The sequence below is a fragment of the Trichogramma pretiosum genome, unplaced genomic scaffold (assembly GCF_000599845.2).
Source record: "Trichogramma pretiosum strain Unisexual culture from Peru unplaced genomic scaffold, Tpre_2.0 scaffold8, whole genome shotgun sequence".
NCBI lineage: Eukaryota > Metazoa > Arthropoda > Insecta > Hymenoptera > Trichogrammatidae > Trichogramma > Trichogramma pretiosum.
Window position 1 is genome coordinate 1,972,661 of NW_019641699.1, and position 20,447 is coordinate 1,993,107.

Sequence of the window (20,447 nt, forward strand, 5' to 3'; positions counted from 1 at the left end):
TTTCTTGCCTCCCCCGTCGAAGAGGGGAGTGCGTGCGTTGTGTGTATGTGTATACCATGCGTTTATGTTTGGGATAAGTGTCATATGTCTCCCCTCCACAGAGAAGAAGCTTCATACGAGACTCTTGCAAAACCCTTACTCAGCGGCTAGTCGTCAGCGTGTGTGCACTTGTGCTATGTAAGTGTGTGTGTGTGTGTGTGTGTGTGTGCGCGCTTGTGCTGCTCGCCAAATCGAAGTTGCGAGTGGGGATGCTTCAAGTCGCTCGCGGCTCCTGCAGTTCTATGTGAATTCGTACTTTCAGTCGTCGTCGGGCAGCGGACGTAGATCATTGTGCGTCGCGTGTTTCGCTTTTCATTTTTAGTCTATATATAATAATATATAATATATAATAATATATACATATATATAACTTAGGGATACACGTAAACGTATCTACGTTATACACACTACAACTCTATATATGTAATAGTCATTTTCTTATTTACTTCTCTTTTTTGTCGCACCTAACTAAGCACGGTTAGATATTTGAATGCGTTTAAGATATCGATGCATATTGACGTAAAAAAAAAAATTATAAATCGCACAAGGCATACGGTTTTGCGATACTCGTATTCTCCGTTTCATTGACGTCGTAATCTTATGTCTTTATACTTGCGCTACCCACGTATTTCAAGTATAATAATATATAGTACTCAACGTGAGATTGCAGCGAAATCGTGAGTGGTGTGATTTCGAACGAAATTTACGTGTGCAAACATCAACTACGTCGAACGTTGACAAATCTTGCTCGCTCGGCCGCTTGGCAGCTGACGTTCGAATCGAATTCGATAAGGAACGGTTAACGAACTAAATACGTAAATTTCATCATCTTCTGCGTACATCGAATCATGAATGTTAATGCACGTATTTACACATACGCATAAGAATATCCAGCTTAACTAGAGGAGAAAAATAAGGAGTGTGCGTGCCAGTGCAAGTACACAGTAGTACATTACACACACCCATTCACACAGACAGGCGTGCGCTTGCTCGCTCGCTCGCATTATAAGAAAATATACTTGGGCTTCTCGTCGTTGTTTTCGGGAAAGCGAATGAATGAACGATCCTCGACGTGCAAGAATACAATAAAGGCGACGATCGAAAAAAATCGCAGTGCTTAATTTAGTGTGATAATGCAGTGCAATCTGAAGGTAGCAAGGTACTCAGGAAAAATTTGCGACCGAGTCAGCTGACATATTGCTTGTTGCTGTGTTTCAGTCGTCCGTTGTCTACATCGAGCCGTCGCGGCCTTCGGTAAGTTACTTTACATGCATACGACACAAACACATGTAGACACGTATGATGTGCTATGTACTTCAACCTACCCACATCCGCTAGATGTACGCACCGTTTTAATTGTCATCATATCTACTCCTTATATGCACAGTTATATATTATATGCTGAAGTATAGGCATTATATCTATGATTTTTTCATGTATAACATATTCTCGCACATTCACATACCCTTCATGAATTATCACCCCCACTTCTAAACTTGAATTGTTATTTTAGTTCACTCCCTTCCTCTAACGCGTGAATGCAAGCGTGTACTTTCGTACTACGTAAAGAGCGACTCTCCTTTTGTGAAATAAAAAATGTCCTAATGAACAACTTTTCAAATTTTAACTTCGAGTCAGGTGTAATAAGCAAACGAAGCAAGTGCATTGCAATGAATGAAGAAAGAAAGACGAAAATACGACGTTGTCATGTATTTTGCATGTTTCACGCAAACACACACGCACACACTTTTATATGCACATGTAAATGCAAAAACACAGAAAAAGAGGCAAAGAGAAGTATCAGCCACGTAACGTCTCTCCTTGGACGTATATATACGTATATTACACTATATATACGTCATATATATGGGTAAGACTCAGAAATTTTTAAATAACTGCTCACCGGGGATCCTCGAATTTGGACCTCGAATTAGTATAGTAAGAAAGCCAAGTAAAAATGGAGGGACACGTACAAAAATTCTGAAAAAAAGTCCAACATTTTCTTGACTTGATTTTTAGACTTTTGTTCTTTGTACTTTTTGACGATAGTCGCTGTTTTGGAATGGATAAAATTCCACTGTCCCTACTATCTTTTTGCGTTAAAAAATATTCTCATGGCGCGTGAAATTCTAAGCATTCCCGCTGCACGAGCATTTAAATAATATTGAATCATATCCATATATACATAAATATCTGTGTGTATGTGTGTAATGTATGTAAGCGTGCAGCAATTGGCAATTGCGCTATGACGGCTGCTGCGACTGCACGGCGACGATGCAATATCTACATCTCGTATGCATCGCATTTTCTCTGAACTTGTTTTTTTTTGTCTTGGCGACACCCTATACGCCGTTGTCTTTGTCGTCCTCGTCAACATAAAACTCGAAACAATCTGCCACATAGAGCAAGATAGAGAAAATATAGATATGTCCATATTAGACTCTCCCAATGAGTTGGTCTTCGGTGAAACCGTGAGCTTATAGCAGTGCAGCTAAATTGCTTTCTTTGTCGATATTCACCTTGCATATGCACGTATTATATATAGCTAAAAAATTTGCGCTAGGGCTCGGAGCATTGCTACTGCTATATATCCGCGTGTATATGTATGTGTGTATGTGTGTACAATACGTAAATTCACGAATGCTACTTTTGTGCACGTGTCGCGTCTGGGCGTAATCTCTCGTTTTTGTAATTTCACGATGGCTCCGAGACCTCGCAAGGGGTAGGTATCATTGTGCACGACCCGCTAAATTCTCTCTTATCACACACTTATTCATACGTTCATACAAGATTAGTTCGGCAATACGCCAATGCGTTAGGCTTTTTGATGTTTTTTAAAGAAATAAGACTGCGAGGAGCATGAGATGAGCAAGTGAAATTGATAAGTAGTACGTGGACTCTGTTGGCGAGTGAGGTTAGCTTTCGCACAATGCATCACACACACACACACACACATATTATATGTATATATTGCACACGCACACACAGAAGGCTAATACTGACTAGTGACTGCGCAGTAGTTACGTGCTCTCTTTATCACTGGGTTATATACGTTGATACATTGTATAAGCCAACTTCGAGATAGAAAATATCGTCGCGTGTTGACGGCTTTGTAATATGTGTCTCTTTGGATGCAGCTGCTCGGCATTTCATAGCTTTAGACGTCTAAAACATCATTCGAGCATGTGTACGTGTAACGCGTGCGCGCATTGCCCAGCGCTCCGGCCATGATGCTCCGTCTCTGTGCTCGACGACGATTCCGCTGCGGCCGCACGACTCCCGAATGCATGCGACAGAGATTATTATAACGCAGCGTGCACTTTTTTTATTGAGCCGATACAATGAGACACTTGCAGCTGGCATATGCTCGAGCGTATTACGTATCGTATACCTCGCTGCGGAATTAGTCATTCTCTCTCTCTCTCTCTCTCTCGGTTGCTTTTTTTTATTCTAAACTTAACTGTCACGTGTCGACTCCGTATCGCAACTCGTGGGCTCGTGGCAAGTGCAGTGTGCATATATTGTGTGTGTGTGTGCGCGCGCGCTATATAACTTAGTTTTTTTGCGTCGAGAACACGCGCTAGAAACGTTCTTGAGAAAGTGTGCGCACACACGTTTGGTACGCTCGCTGCTGTGCTGCGGCTTGCGAGTCGTGCACTGCATTGCATTGTGTGTGTGCAATCTGTACTTTTGCACGCACACAAACGCATATACACACATATATATATATAGATATGCGCCTCGACCTGCGGACTGCAATAAGAGCTCACATACGTGCATATATATGGGCGCACTACGTCGCTCCAAGCTTGGAATCGCGTGAAACGTGGTCTCTGTTGCTTCAACTCGCGTTACGGTTCGAAAGTAAAAATGTGAAAAGCTGACAAAGCGAGTGCGTATGCGATCGTTCCTGCACACGCGATAGCTGCCTGCCTTCCCTGCCCACCTATCAACATCGCACTTGAATAAACCTTAAAACTTACCTTCCGACACTTTATTTCTTCTTTCTCCGTGTCTCTACGGGTATAGCCGTACCTATGTTGGGAGCCAGTACGCACCGTAAAATACGCACGCAGAGCTGCTCCTCTTATTTTATGCTCCAGTCTCATTTTTTTCCTCGATGACGCTGCGAGCAAAGTTTGCAACTGAACACTTATAGCTGCGTGTACATTGTACAGCGGTCAGGCGCACACAGGATCTTTTGAAATTCGCGCAAGTGTGCGCGTTTCGTAAGGTTTGGGCTTTCTCGACGTGCGCCTTCGTACAAGCAGCCTTCCGACAACTCATTCGGCTCAAAAGGACGTTCAGTTATGGGAAATTTGCGGCGAGATAAGCGAGTCGAATGCTCGTCGAATGCTCGTCGACTGTTTACTCTCTGCCTCATCTGCCCATATCTTATCGATGAGACCTGTACATTTAACGAAACAATTGCGCGTTCGGTCGCCCGAGTTAAGTTAGCAACGCCAAGGAATTACGTTTAGCTCGGAGTGTACGGAGAAAATTGCACGTAATCACTGTAAATACTGCTTTGTGCGTGCAAAGTAACAGCAAAAATATCAGTAAGAAAATGCCAAGAGAAGAGATCTACGTCATAAAAACACATGTACGCGTGTGCGCGTTGCTCCGTAAGAGCAGTGTAGGTATGCAAAAACGTATAGATGCACAGAGACCTAAAGGCAATCTGTAGTCTGTACCGTATATACATATATATTTATTTTATATACACAGAGACTGCATATGGGATATATATATATGAGAGACTCGTCTCTTGCCTTGGCGTGTCTTTCGCCTGTGCTCTGCGCACGTTACACGGACGCACTCGCGAATCACGATACGTGTTTATATACAAGGCATATGTATATGTGCGCCCACGCTTACGGTTTTTGCCTCGCTACCCTTGGTGCTTATTCACACACGCATATATACGAACACAGTACAATACAGGAGGGGAAGAGAGATTATTAATGTCTCGCGTCTGTGTGCGGCTGTGTGAGTGCGCACTATCCATGTACGCACGAGCCACGAGAGCTTATGCCAGGCCAGGCGACTGCAAGTGAGAAACAACATTAGCAGAACTACCTATATGTGCGGGGAATGTCGGCAGCTGGCTCTGCTGCTTTGGACACACATTGACTAACTTTTATCAAAGAGTGGGGATTGGATTTCGTACACGTTTATATATATGTGTGTGTGCATTTTACTTCGCACACACATGTTTCGCCTGCGAATGAGGTGCTTTTTTCTTGCCTGCGCAGGAGTCTTCGATGCTCGTCGCTGCTCATTGCAGCGCTATGCGTTTACTGACAAATCCATGCGCTTCTCTTGACGTAAACAATTTTCATTTGCCATAGTTTTTCTCCCTGTAAAATAACCTCTGTCTATAATCACCTGCATACGCGTAGAAACGCTAATCTGTACTACTATTCGAGTACAAGTGTAATTGTTACAAAATATGTCGAATTATATTTCATGGAAAGAAAACAGTACGTTTCACATGCATTATATGCGTGCATGCATTTTTTTTTCATTTTGTCCAAAAGAGTTGACAAGTACCACTTGCGTAGATTTGCAATACATATAGTTGACCAACCGTTTCCGATATTTTGTCATACTTTTTCGACTTAATGAAATACTCAATCTTAATAATAATAATTCAGCCAAATCAAACGGATTAATAATCGTTACGCGCAACAAACCTTCAAATTCTCTATCACCTTGTCCGTTGTGACAAAGTGTCGCATATTAATGTACTTTAATAATAATAATAATTTTAGCGCGCCCGAGCCCATATAGGTTTGCCTAAAAACTCGAGTACGAGTGAAGAAATATGTATTTCTCTATGAGCAGTACTCAGAGCCTGCTCGCTTGCTGCACACACAATATCTTTCGCTTTCGACAAATTAAAGAACGACGTTGTGCTGGTGGCCTCGATGTCTGTCATGAATTTGTGTGTGTGTGTGTGTGCACATAGTATATTGTTATAGTATATACTTTCTTCTGTGGGCAAGCTTTACAACAGCACGTGTGTTCCCCTTTTTCCTTCATTTGCTCAGATTGGATATCTATTCAACGCGTTTCCGCTAATTTCTGCCTTCATATTCATTAGTTTATATATTGCTGAAACTTACGTAAATTTTGAAACTAAATGACTTAAATCTCATTCACTGTCATTCAAGTGATCTTTGCGATAATGTTCTGAGATGTCAATTGTTATATATAACATTGAGAATTACAAGTTTTATGGAAAACCTTTGGATTTTTAGACACATTAAAAAATAAAAAAATCAATTTTTATAAATAACAATAGGTGTGGGTATATTTTTTCTTCAAAATGTGAGATTACAGTACTCACTGTTTGATCATGCTTTCTCTAGTTTTGTTGAAAAACTACATTCACACAATTTTCATTTTAGCACAAGAGTCCAAAAGTGCTATAATTAAAATTTTAAGACACTGCGCCGGAAAAATAAATTTTCACAAGGATGCAATTCTAACAGTTTCTGAGATTAACACTTTGGTATATATTTCATTGAGCTGTATGAGTAATAATGTAAGGCGAGTTGGTCGTGAGATACACAGATATAATTGTCTATATCATTATGTAACTTGTGCCAATTGATCGATCGGATGCTTTTCCTCCTCAGGTTTTTCTATAGATGTATACACATATAACTTTGATTTGCAGCTGTTGATTTTTTCATCAAGTGCTTGAGTTCTCTTTTTTTTTAATACAATTAAGCATTCTAAGAGTGAATGTATGCAACATTTTGCTGTAGAATATAACTTTTTCTGTAAAAATACACAAGGTTTGATGATCTAAAACTTTACCTTGTGCATGCACCAAGGGTATATAGATTATTATGTGATTTTTCCGTGTTCTTTTTTTTATTTATTATCATGGCTTTTTTACTTGTTAACTATGTAACTAGATCTTTCGATGAACTTTTTCACGGTATTATTGTTTTTTCGGGTAGTTTTTCTTTTTAAATTGCATATTTTTATTTTTCTCGTCGACTAGTATATGGAATTATAAATTCATCTCTTCAAAATTTTCATTCGATGATCAGGGTATTTTATTGAAATAGGCTTCTTATTCTTATTGAAAACGGTGCTCTAACGTATTTACGTAACATGTTTATGACTTTATTATACGACGCACTAAGTATAGTTACTTATTAATCAATATACTTTTAATGATAATTTAACGTAGCTAGTCAATGCAATGGTGTCTATGCCATAATCAAGTAAAATTTTCATCGAACATTTATCATATATCTACCATCATTGTTTTACGAAAGATAATGTGTCGTACTATGTTGCATGCGTATATTTATCAAAAAGTCAATCAAAAAGGTTAAATAATAACATTGACTGTTTTTTGGCAAATATTAAAATATGTGCATTTCAAATTCATTCTAAAATACTACTGAATATGGAAAAAAATATATTAACGATGCTAAATGTTTTGACGTAAAATCTTGCAAATGGAAATGTTATAGACGTTTCAAATGTTATTTTTGGTTGTTGTACATTTTTTCTTTAACAACGTATCTCCATTTAAAAATAAAACGTATAAATGATAAAAAAAGTCTATTTATGAGCTAATGAACAAAAATCATTATTGGCCAGGAATTCATACTCGATGGTTATGTAAAAAATGAAAATCCTCATTTCTTTGTGGTACATTGCGTATCGTGCAATACGATACATTTTAATGGACTAACTGCTTTTTTTTTATTATTCTTATTTTTTTTCTTGTGATTGAATTATTATTGTTGAGTGTTTCCTTTTTTAATTAATTAAAAATAACTTGGTCACCATTTCAATTCTGGAAACAAGATTAATTCATAATTTTTAGGGCCATTTTTACAATTCTTTTCATTTTTTTATTAAAAAAACATGTAAAAATGAAAAAAATCTGAGACGAAAAAGTAGTCAAAGAATACGTTTGAATTATTAAGAGAATATAAAAATTATTCAGAACATTTATCACCCTTTTTCAGAAGTCTCTGTTAGAAAAGACGTCGAATTCGAATAAGTAAAAATACTTGATAAACAGTCTCAACAATTCTGAAAAAATTCAAATGTATTATTTGACTAATTTGTGGTCTAATTTTCGTTTGTTCTTTGATATTTTTTTAAGGTCGTTCTTTTTCGAGATAAAAAATCGCCCATGATATTAATTAAAAGTATTCGAACTTGCATGTTGAGCATGTGAATTCGACCATGCGGTTTTACGATGCGATTAAATAGACCCAAGCTTTCTTGGGTCCATTTAGCGCACAGACTTGATAAACTCATTCGCGTGAACTGCACTTTCACTCTGGGCCACCTAGCGGCGACACGGCTCACTACAATACACACATCAATATATATACAAAGATGGGTAATCTTGAACTACGAATAGATTTTTTTAAAGTAAAGAGCAACAACAAAAATTGAAGCTAATTTGTGTTCTAAGATTTGAGCGGTCTCCTTGTAGGTAAGAATGATGAGATTATTTTCCAAATGAAATATCTTTTAAAAGAAATCTTATCTAAAAAGTTATAACTTTAATGACTTCATTTTTAAGCAATTAAATTAGTTATCTTGTTATCGAATTTTAGATTCAATCTTTGTCCATACCGAACAATATTTTCTTCCACATCGACAAGTTGAATGTAAATGAACAAAGTGAATATTGAAAAAAAGAGAAAGAAATAAAGGAATAAATAAAGAAAGAAAGAGACAGAGAGAAAAATACGCTAAGAGAAAAGTACACTCATCGAAGAGCTTCGAAGGTCGAAAATTCGCAATTGCCAGAGTGAAAGAGAGACGAGCACGCCCCGAACCAAGGCCACGTATACAGAAGTCCATTGCATGCTCCCACATATAGTACAAGCTACGATCTTAATTGTAATGGGACTTAAGATTTTTGAAATTCACACCTAAATATTCGTAATATTTATATCTGTACTTATACTGGTACAGATGATTTAAATAAAAGAGAATTAATTGTTATCGTTATCGTTATTCAACCTTGTCAATTGAGACAATCGTTATTAAAATCGTATCACAAAGACGAAGAAGTTTGGCCAAATTTTCTAATGAAAATTCACGGTGCGTCGTTAAATCTTGAGTCGGTATTTTTAATTCATTATCGCCTAATTTTGTTCTTACCGGAAATGCTCGAGAATTGACATGATAGCAGTAAAACAGAATGACGTGGCCACGGTACATAGGCACATGAAAAGGAGCTCATTTAGTAACAAATTTTTACACGTTCGCGGAAAAAGCTTTTTCTTTGTTGCATTTTGACTCATGGCTTTTCAAGTTCGATGCTCCGCAAAGTTGATCTCAATTTTCGGAATCAAACCAGTGCCCGCTGTGTGCATATTCGTATGCACTTTTTCGTTAAACAGTACTACGTGGTAACTGCTTTTTAGGCCTCTCCTTTCAATGTTGAGGCATCATCGTCAGTAATAGAAGGATAAGCACTTGCAAGCGTCCGTATAATGAAAATGTTTCATCAAAAAAGAAAAAACATGTCGCGCGCGTAAGCGGACATACGCACAGCTCACTCGTACACAGTATGCGAGCACAAAGGAAACTCGACATTAGTCGCATCGAGGTCGTCGATCTTTTGTCGGTCATATAAATCTTTGTTCTTAAAAAATTTGTCTCTGTAGAAAATGTCGCATTTCTTTTTAACTCGTGTTGGTACATATGTATTGAAGCGGAACTGACCAATGCATCCACAGCTTATTCCATGTGTTCAAAAGTACCTCACATTTTTACTCATCGTAATATTCTCAGTCTTTAATGACTTTTGTAAATGTTTCGCCTATGTAATCACGAATGGAGTATATATTACTCAGCTCGCCATTGACGAAATGTGCAACAAACATGCGTGGACATGAGTTCGAGCTCGTAAAGTTGGCCGAGGTTTATTATTAACAAAAATATTCGTTGCGAGAGCATCCGATCATTTTCTTTACGAATCTTCAAGAACCTCTCGAATTGGACGATAATTCGCTAAAACGAACGCTGATTATTTTTATTGCGCACCCGCTGACGAGTGATGCAGGAGAAAAGCCGCACACGTTTACAATGACGCGCGTACATCTTGTATATGAAAAAATGAAAATAATGCACTTTACAATTGTTAGGCACGCGCATACGTGTGCATTATAAATACCCGCGATTTGATAAAATTCATGACGATAATAAGTAATCCTTCTGTAAGTCAAAGAAAAAAGAGAGCAAACGACAAAGACAAAGGTACACAAATTTACTGAATAGCATGTAAATAACGTGCTAGAGGTTTATTTTGTTTTTAATTTTTTCCCAATTCATTAGTTGTAAACTTATCCTGGGACGTTCTTCCAAAAAAAGTTAACAATTGTAAAAAAAATAAGCTCATTTTGTTCTGATACGCAGCTGCGACGATAACGTTCTACCGGGTATATAGCAGACATTATACGCGCGCAAGCGCACATTTGTTTATACTCGTAACTCGTATTGCTGCTGTGCGCACGCCACTTCTGCATAGTACACCATCGCTATATCTTTGGCTATATTCCCATTCTATTATACGTATGCGGTGCGTGTAACGCGTCGGTGTGTGCGTTAATGAATCATCGTCTCAGTCGCTCTGCTGGTCAGAGTGGTCGTTATAAATATATGGTTATGTCCTGCGCCTGTGCTTTTGCTTCGTATCGGTCGTTCACCTGGGCCAGATGATTTTTGGTAGTTTCAACCATGCAGCATTTGCAATGCTCCTGACAAAGAGACTTAATTCGTTCAAGTTTTCATTGAGATTACGATTGATTGCAGCTTTTCAAATATTAGTAAAAGTCATTGACTATTAATGCCGGCGATAGTCAATAACTTTTGAAACAACTATACCGTCTCATTCGCCGAAATATTTGACTTTGTAAACTTTCTTTATAAACAATCGTACAAATTGGTATAGAGGTGACGTAAATTTGAGTCAATCTCTTATATGCTGCAGCTGCGGGTCGTTGCGCACTGAGAATCACTAGTTAAGAAATAAATCATCTTTATGAAAGTAATCGGAAAATATTTATTGACTGCTCGTTCAGAAGTATCAATTTGAAATTAGTAAATTATTTTATTGTTTAAAATTATTTTTAAAATTATAAACGGGTATCAAACTTCCGTTAATTGAAATTGGGTGAAATGGTTCTTGCTATTGTTGCACAGTATAATGTCAAAAGAAATTAATAGCAGCCTTTGTTGTCGTGGTGGATATTTCAAATCGATATTACACAAACTGACACGCGTGTTTGGCGAACGCGTCAATTTGCAGTTGTAGCTTATAGCTGCAGAATGTCGCTCCTATCAACGTGCGCTTGTAAGCGTTTGCAGTGACCGCACGCGCGCACAGCATTCGAGTTCAGAAAGATAACCCTGCATTACGATGCCTATATAATATTCATATGCGCGTGCACGTAAGTTTTACTATGAAACGACAGCGCGGCATTGAGCGAGCGATCTAGACTTATTGTTCGTGAAAGATTGAGCAATATTCGCTGATTTCAGTCGAGCATTGAGCTTGTAACAGATTGGCATATTTTAGACCAACATTTCTATCAAAATAAACATACTTTTTACTTGTCCAAAGTATACTATTTTTTAGACTTATAGATAGATACGACCTCAAATAAATGACTAGTTTGAATAACAAAATATTCATACCAGATTTCGATTCACAGACTATAAAAATATCGCAATTGTATTGACTGTTTTTTCAAAATTTCAAAACAGAAACGATTTATAATTTTACAAAAAACTGAGTGGAAATGAATTTTACTATACATAGGGTAAAACACCTATTACTGTGCCCAAGACATAACCTTTAATGACCTTATTACTGAACATTTGATTACATGTTAAAATCCAGTAATACAGACAGGCACAATAATAGGTGCACCTACCCTATATGATCTAGCAACATCAACCGGACATTACATCATCTAAAAAAATTTGTCACCCTTACACACATAAAAAGAAAATGAGGGCATTATGCGATAAAAATGAATGTGATATGTATTGATCATCATATTTGGATATTCTTGATATTTGAGTATTATTGAATGATCGACGCATAAACCATGCCTTTGACTCCAAAAGCTGTTTACTAAAGTCTCTTTAGACAATTCAAAGAAATTATTTCCTTGTTTATATCGACCCAGTTAATTTATTTAAGCATCACTTTCTCTTCAAAATACTGAGAACTCGCTCCGTGATGATTATTCTCTTTCTTGTTAAGTAATTTTATCTATTGCTGTGATTTGAAAATTCGAATCATTAAAACAATTAACCACATTGCAACATGTAAAAATGAATTAACATTTGTTTCATATTTCTTACCGGTATAACTCTGAACAAGTTTAATGTTGAGGTTTTTGTATTTGGATTCATTTAATCGACCGATTCGAACATATGATTCCAAATACATAGTGAAAGTATTCAACCGCTATACGATGATATGTAACACGTGGAGTAGAGATGGACGTTCAGATTTGTAGATAAAGAAAAAAAGCTTGAAGTCATCATAGTTGTAACATAATAGAATAGTGAGCGACCTTATTTGAGATGATAATAACGATGATGAGACATGATTGGTTGCACTTGACTCTCTTTGTTATGAGATATGTGAAGATTCTTTCGAAACAAGGTGAACACATTAAATACCCATGTAAGAATATTTTCGTTCTATTCGGTAAACTGATTTAAATGAAAGTACACTGACCTAAACATCTTTTGTTCGTCTGACCGAAGTATGCTTGTACCACTAAAACTAGTTTTTTTTTGTTATTATCTTTACTTCACGTAGTATTTTTTATACATTCATCAGCGAGGCTGATCGACACCATTCGAATGCCGAGAATACTATTTCTTTTTTGAAATTCACTAGTCATCTTGAATATTGATTGAAAGCCGTTGATTTTTGAAGTTGGATAATTATGGAATATTGAACAGTTGGAGAAAAAGGTTATCTCTATCGGAAGTACCCTGTTGAATTTTCCTAAAATAGGCCCTTTTATCATACAATTTTCCAGTTTAATCTCACTATATGGCTATTTAAATACGATGCTTGGAAATGAGATGGTCGAAAATTTTAGGTTCATTTTGGAAATTGAATCTATTAAGATGGAAAATTGATTCGACCACGTGGCTTTTATAGCTGTGAGTTGTAATGCTTACAAGTACTTTTAAGCACGTGTTTATGAGTACATGTTATTTTGAAACCCCAATATTCAACATTATATTCGGTTGAGCACGCAAATGTTTTAACCCGAGATTATTGTGTTGTACGGAACAGAGAATTAATATTTGCACGAGACTTGTCAGTCCAATATAAGTAAAGTCTACGCGAAGATGAAAATGAGGGAAGTGTAAGTCACGTTTTTTAGCGAGCAACAAAACAAGCTTGAGAGATGGATGACGTACGAAAATTAGAGCGGTTGCAAGATTTTAAAAAAGCACATTGACATTTGCGCCAAAGCAAATGGACGCGTATAAAGCTTTACTTTGTTACACAAAGCTGAACTCGAAAAAAGCTCATTTTCTCACAAAGCCAACGTACTCTCGTCGAGCTGCGCTGTTTCGTGCTTGCCAAATGCCAAGACGCCGCGCAGCTCGCGTACATATAGATATGTAACACAAACATAGAAGTCCAACGACGTATTCGCGAGCGCGAGGGAAAAAACACTTGAAATGACAGCTAATCGCTGCGTCACACGTACGTACGATCGTGCGAAAGCGAAACAACGGCAGTGTGGGAGATATAGACGAGTTTCCGTGGCGCATCTGGATATTCGCCAGAAAATCGTCTCGTCGCGGCTCGCAGGTGCCTTTATCAACTGCGTGTGTCTCGCGAGAACAAAAAGCATATATTGAATGTCGAAAGGCACATCGACAGATGTACCTACGTAATGTGCGTGCGCCTGCGAGCAAGTGCAGAACTCAACGTACAGGTGTGTATATCGACGCCAACAGGAATCTGAAATAGAACTTGCAGCTGTATAGATCAATGCCAAGGCTGCATCTAAGCGTATTAATCTTCGAGCTTTGGTGCTCGGCGACGATCGTTACGCATGCATATGAAAAAATCGCAAGGCCGAAGCTTCGAAGAAAGCTGTAATGCTGCTTCCCTTGGTGAAATAGTCATAGCTACTTTGACGCTTTATTCGACGTTGTAACCTCGTTCTTACGTAAGCTCTCGAGAAGAAATAATCAACTGCCGGGTTATCGTGAAAGCGAAGAAAATCTGCAAGACGTTCGAGTACATAATATTTTTTATAAAAAATAAGGACGATGCACCGAGTGTGCAGCAGTGTACACGGTGTACAGAGGCTAATCAACGATGTGAAGTTTGTCTCGTATTTCATTGTTATCAGACTGAAAAACTTTCTTTCGTTGAGTTGGTCGCGCAGAGTCGCAGTTGGAGCCTTTGCCGAGTATTATATTCTTTCTGAGCACTGTCAGTCTGACTCGGTGTTCGTGTGGGACATGGATTTCTCTATATCTATATAGCAGCTGAAGTATATAGTGAGTCAGCCTCGAAGCATCAGCAGTTCTCCTTCCCTATCTCGAGCTCACTGCCTCGTATAAATATATATCTATATGCGAAGAACGATATACGTATGTATGTATCGCATCGCATAGGAGTGACTGTTGTGTACGTATAAGTATACACTGGCTTTCCTACGAGTTCAACATTGCCCCACTCTGAATTACCGACGGCTACGACGACGACGACGACGGCGGCGGTGGCAGCAGCAGGAGTAGCAGCAGCACCAGCAGCCAAGTCGACGACGAGGCAACGACCACGACGGTTTCCACTACTTGAAAGTTGGCCGTCGCGTCAGTAACACATCGTCGTCGAGGCCAGAGTAGTGGCGCACGAGCTTCAGTGTATACGTTACTCGTACTGTCAGTGTAAAAGAGAGCGCGCGTGAAAAAGAGAGAGATAGAGATAGAGAGTGAGCGAGAAAGAGAGAGAGAGATCCAAGCGACCAACCAACCAGCAGCAGTCAGCCAGCACAAGAGCGAGGCGCTGTCTCTCTGTCGCGCTCGGGCATTCAGAGAGCTGGGAACTACAGTCATCGCAACGAGCGAGCACAGCCAACACACCAGCAGCGCCAGCCAACCCAGCAGCAGCAGCAGCATTAGTAACACCACCAGCAGCAGCTTCTCTATTATACATCGACTTTTTGTCTGCGTCTGTTCGTCTCTATTACCAAAAAGTTCGTCTGATATTTACAGTTGAGGTTTTTTCTCTCCATTTGCCTTAATTTGTGCTCCAAGATACTTGACTCCAACGAGTCTGTGTGTTCTACGCCTTGTGCTTTGTGTGATGTGTTCGCGACTCCGTGGCAAATCGTCTGTGCGAGTGTGTGTGAAAATCTGTCTTGACTACATACGTTAATAACTATACATCCATAACTCATACGTTTTATATGTATATATAATAAGTACATATACACATACTCATATATATTTAATATATGTATATATGTGTACATCTATATATACATTATATATTCGTGATCGTCAGTAGTAATAGTAGCAGCAGCAGCAGCAGCAGCACCTCCATGTTGTGCTCGCTCGGTTGCCGTCGGGGAACAGAGGCGCTCTCTGAAAAGTGAGTGTGTTGGTGCAGACTGTAGGCGATTGTAATTCTTACTTACTTCGAGCATTACCTCCGCTCACGCAAAAATATGTATGTGCACAAGCGCGCATAAAGCAGCACGTCCTATTGGGACTATTTACAAAATATATCAATGTGTGTATCTTTGCGGAGCGTTTAAAAGTCATGTTCCTAATGCCCGTGTGCGTGTTTTGTGCAAGTTTATACGTCGAGCAACTTGTTCGGATTCGTGGAAAGTGAATGATGATTGTTGCGAATAAAGAGGGGGAGATAGAGAGAGAGAGAGAGAAAGAAAGAGAGTGAGTGAGTGAGTGAGTGAGTGAGCGAGAAAGACCCAAAGAGGTGAGGCGACGATGACGATGATGGTGTAAGCATAGTCTGACTCTGCTATCGCTGTCGCAGTATACGCGAAAATTGTGCTCTTACTCTCTATGCTTGCGCAAGTACTTCAAATTTGCCCATGCATTCTGCACTTGTGCGTTTTGCACACGATGATTGAGAATATTTACATGTTTATATCTTCGAAATGCCCTATTTATTTGCGAATGCCTGCGATACGTGAGCGTGTGCGTCTATATTTGCGAATCTTGCATGTACATTTGTATACATGTTAGCTTCGTTTTTTTCGCTGGCCAGACTCCTCGCCCTCCTTGCTCTTACGATCTAACTCATTTGTTGACTCATAACATTTAAATTTATCATCTTGTCGATTACGCTGTCAAGCGCAAATTCTATTTATTCATTGTTGCTATACTTTTATGTTTCAGGTAATCAAGCACTGACACGATAAAATACGTGTTCACAAGAGAAAAAAGGCTTCAATTTTGCTTCTGCCTGCCTGAAAAGTTTCATTCAACACTGTACTATAACTTTGTTGGTGTGAAACTATACTTCATCGTGCTTACACATTGAACCTGAGTCAACCTAAGAGCCTGCAAGCTCTGATATAATTTTAAAGCAGATCTAAAATTCAAGATAAAATGGAACGTGAATCAAATCCAATGCAAGCTCTATGCCGAAGTGGCTGTGGCTTTTATGGATCACCAGCTACAGATGGACTCTGTTCATTGTGTTTTAAAGAAAATCTGAAAAAGAAACAGCAGCCACCAGTATCAGCACCATCAGCTTCACAAACAGCTGCAGGTAATGCTGCAGCTGCTGTTTTGCAAACTACTTTTACCAGTCCAGCATCTACGGGAACAACTGCCCAACCTACGATACCAACAATACCCATGCCACAGTCAACCACAGACCTGCCTAGTTCAAAAGATGTAAGTAATAAAATACTACAGAATTTTAAATCTGTTCCATTCTTCGTATCCATGGTAACCATATGTACAGGGGTTATGATAGATTTTTTTTTGTTCTATCATAATGAAGACCTAAACCATCCAAGACATTTTTTTTGGCAATAAAATTAAATCAAAATTTAAAAAAAGTATAATTGTTGAAATGACTTTTCATTTCAATATTTTCATGGTATAAAAACTTGTGAACTAAACTGATATTGATAATATTAATGGTTATGTATAAAATTTACAGTTACAAACAAGCAGGGATGATCAAGAAAGTGAAGCAGGTAATAGTACAGCTGCTGGAAGTTCTGTGAGTAGTGGAGATTTGGATGACTGCTTTGATGGCAAAGAGACTGATAAAGACAGTAAGAAAAAGAAGAACCGATGTGCTCTTTGTCGCAAAAAAGTTGGCTTGACTGGTATTTATTTTGCTTTGATTCATACCTGTATTTTTAAGTACATTAAGCTGTTTCATTAAATGAGAATATCCCTACTATTTTTTAATAGGATTCGAGTGTCGATGTGGTGGACTCTTCTGCGCTGTGCATCGATACAGTGACAAACATGATTGCAAGTTTGATTATAGAGAAATGGGCGCTCAAGAAATTCGGCGTAATAATCCAGTTGTTGTTGGTGAAAAAGTGCAAAAAATTTGAACTATTTTAGTGTGTAGATCGTTCGGGAAGTTGGTTATATATAATTAATTTAAGTAAAATATTAAACGAAAATTCACGAAGAAAACGAGATAATTTATCTGGCAGCTCTGTATCATGATGATAATTGCACACCAAGGATCAAACAAATGAACATTATTACTATTACGTGTGCAAAAGCAGTACGTAAATATGTGTGAGAGTCCATTAGAGAGTATATTATATATGTGTGAGAGTATGTGTGCGTGAGCGTGCGGACGTGTGTACACGTGAGTGAGTGAAGTACGTTGTGTACAAGTGTGTGCTCTAAAATTGAGTGAAAGCAATTCTAACTATTGAATAAGCTCCTGAAAAAATATAGCTAAATTTGTCAAGCGTTAGATGACAATGAGAAGAGGAACGGAATCCCAGTCTTAGAGGCTTAATTATTTAAATAAGATATACAAGAAGAACCTGATAACAAAGCAGGAAAGAAAGATATTTAAGTATTGAATTTTTTTTGCTAAATTGAAGATTAATTCTACAGATTACTAGGTAAATCTTCAATAAAGTTTAAAGAATTCTTATACTTGATTAAAAAACGGAATGTATTTCTTATAGTATGATGAAAAATTGTTTTATTATAACGATTGTCAGTGCATAAATCATACAGTACATTCAAGCAAATTAATCACAAAAGTTCAACAAGCACAGTTTTTGTGATCAGTGCCATTTTTTTAAAGATTGTCATTTAATTGAATATCTTATATGATTGTATAAAAGATTAATGTTTGCAAATTATTAGTAATATTATACATCTGATTACTAAGTGCTGCCAGCTTTAAATTCCTACTAACCTTCAACGCTGCAATTAATACTACTGTACCTATTACTTTGAATCAACATGATTATTATTTGAAACTATATGATTAAAGGATTACTCTTTATTATTTGTTTTTTATTAGTTATTTTGACGAAATAGTGAAGAAGAGCGAACGCTACTCAATAATTAAGCGTTCCTCCGTACTTTAAGTAGGCAAATGTATAATTCTTAGAGCGGTCAGTCATTATCATTAGATGTCGAATTGAGAAATCGGCGTTTTCAGCGATGTCATACTATTCAGTTAAAATGGATGAGAGCGAGTTTATCGATTGAAATGTATTGGTTAAAAAAAGTAAATTGGAAACTCGTTTTAATTGTTAGTTGTTTTCCATTTTATTTTGTAACAAGTTCAGTTATGTGCCTTTATATAAAATGCAGTTCAGAATGAATTTTTTTATTTTAAAAAGGATAGTTATTGATGATGACGACTGCCGTTATTAAATCTGTGAATCGATAACAATATTTAGTTTTAATTATTAGCAGAAATAATTGTAAAAGTACAGTAGTTAATCTATTGATAATGATGCAATGGAATATGACTAGTACAGCGTTTATGCATATTTATCATTTTTGCATTCCAACTTTAAAGTACACTTGACTAATTCTTTTAAGCGTAAACGACAACTTACCTTCTTTGATTCAACTCTTAAAATTCACGTTTTGTCATCCGTAAACTATAACATAAAATCAACAATATAACATAAAACGTGCCGAAAGTAGTAAAATTTAGAATTTTGAAGATCGCATGTGAATTTTCTATCGGAGCCAATTCGTGTTAACTTGAACATTTTATTTTTCCACGCAAAGTGTGTACATTATGTTTCATGAATCCCTCATCGAAAAATAAGAGTTTCATTCTGATCGCAGATCAGAAGAAGCTACTTCGGTTAGAGGATTCGCGAGAAATAGTCACTTGTAATTGTGTATCTGACTAATGTATTGATATAAAATGAGTGTGAAAAGAATGATAAACCATCGCTCATGCAAGCATACGTCCGTGTAACTTTCTTTACCTGCTAATAGCAAATAAATATGTATGTACATGTATATACATTGGCTATGCTCATAAAACATACAAAAAGCAAACAGGATGACCGATGAACCTTTCAACGACAGCGCGTGTCCGTTCCTCGTTCTCTTATCTTCAAAAATATTTAATTATTAATAAATAATTTAAATAGATATTTGCTGATCGGTGTGTGTCTTATATACATATAATAAATGAATATAAAAAAGTATATACATATATTATTATGAATTATTAACTGCATACTGTTACTGCGAAAGATGGCTGTCAGCCGTTCTATATAGCGTGTAGGCAGATAGTTTGTCGGTAATTCTCGTTTTCTTCCGTAAGTTTGTCTTATTTATATAATTATCATTAATATTATTATCATGATTATTATTATTAATTATCATTATATTTATTTAATTATTGCTCTCGCTTATTTTATTTATTAAAATTACTTCCTTTTTATCAACTTAATATGCGAGTTAATTAATTGTAACGTCAATGAACACTAGTAATGATTGTCTGAGGGAATTTATATTTGAAAGCTGATGAAAGGACTATCACAAATTGAACATTGAAACTACTGCGTGAAGCAGGCTGCAATTTTTAGAATAATAACATAACTGGGTTGGTAGGTAAAGAACATCAAACCTTGTGAGGACTTGGAAAAAAAACGAAAAAAGTTGAGCTAGAAATACTTGTTACATAGCGAGAAGCAATAGTTACATGAAGTAATCAGTGATGTTCAACTTGAGTGGTTCATATTTTAAAAGCATTGGTGCAAATTTAAAAGAAAAAGTTATTGCTATGTTAAAAACGATAAATTAACAAATAAATTATTCGTTTTATAAATTAATGTGGAAGCTACAAAAAATTTTTTCGTTAAATCAACATTTTTCCTTAACGATCGCCGTTAGCTTAAATG

At 37.2% G+C, this 20,447-nt stretch overlaps 1 protein-coding gene across 4 annotated transcripts; it reads left to right on the plus strand.

Annotated features, from left to right (window-relative positions):
• Positions 1-307: 307 nt before the first annotated feature.
• Positions 308-20,378, plus strand: LOC106653226 (AN1-type zinc finger protein 5). Of its 4 annotated transcripts, none has more exons than XM_014372589.2 (4): positions 308-1,293; positions 16,468-16,971; positions 17,243-17,414; positions 17,503-20,378. In XM_014372589.2, the coding sequence occupies exons 2-4, from the start codon at positions 16,681-16,683 to the stop codon at positions 17,649-17,651; spliced, it is 612 nt and encodes a 203-aa protein (XP_014228075.1). In that variant the 5' UTR covers positions 308-1,293; positions 16,468-16,680; the 3' UTR covers positions 17,652-20,378. The 4 variants fall into 4 exon arrangements, with proteins under 4 accessions (XP_014228075.1, XP_014228076.1, XP_014228074.1 ...); XM_014372590.2 differs by lacking the exon at positions 308-1,293 and adding an exon at positions 14,795-15,314; XM_014372588.2 differs by lacking the exon at positions 308-1,293 and adding an exon at positions 14,795-15,296.
• Positions 20,379-20,447: the final 69 nt, after the last annotated feature.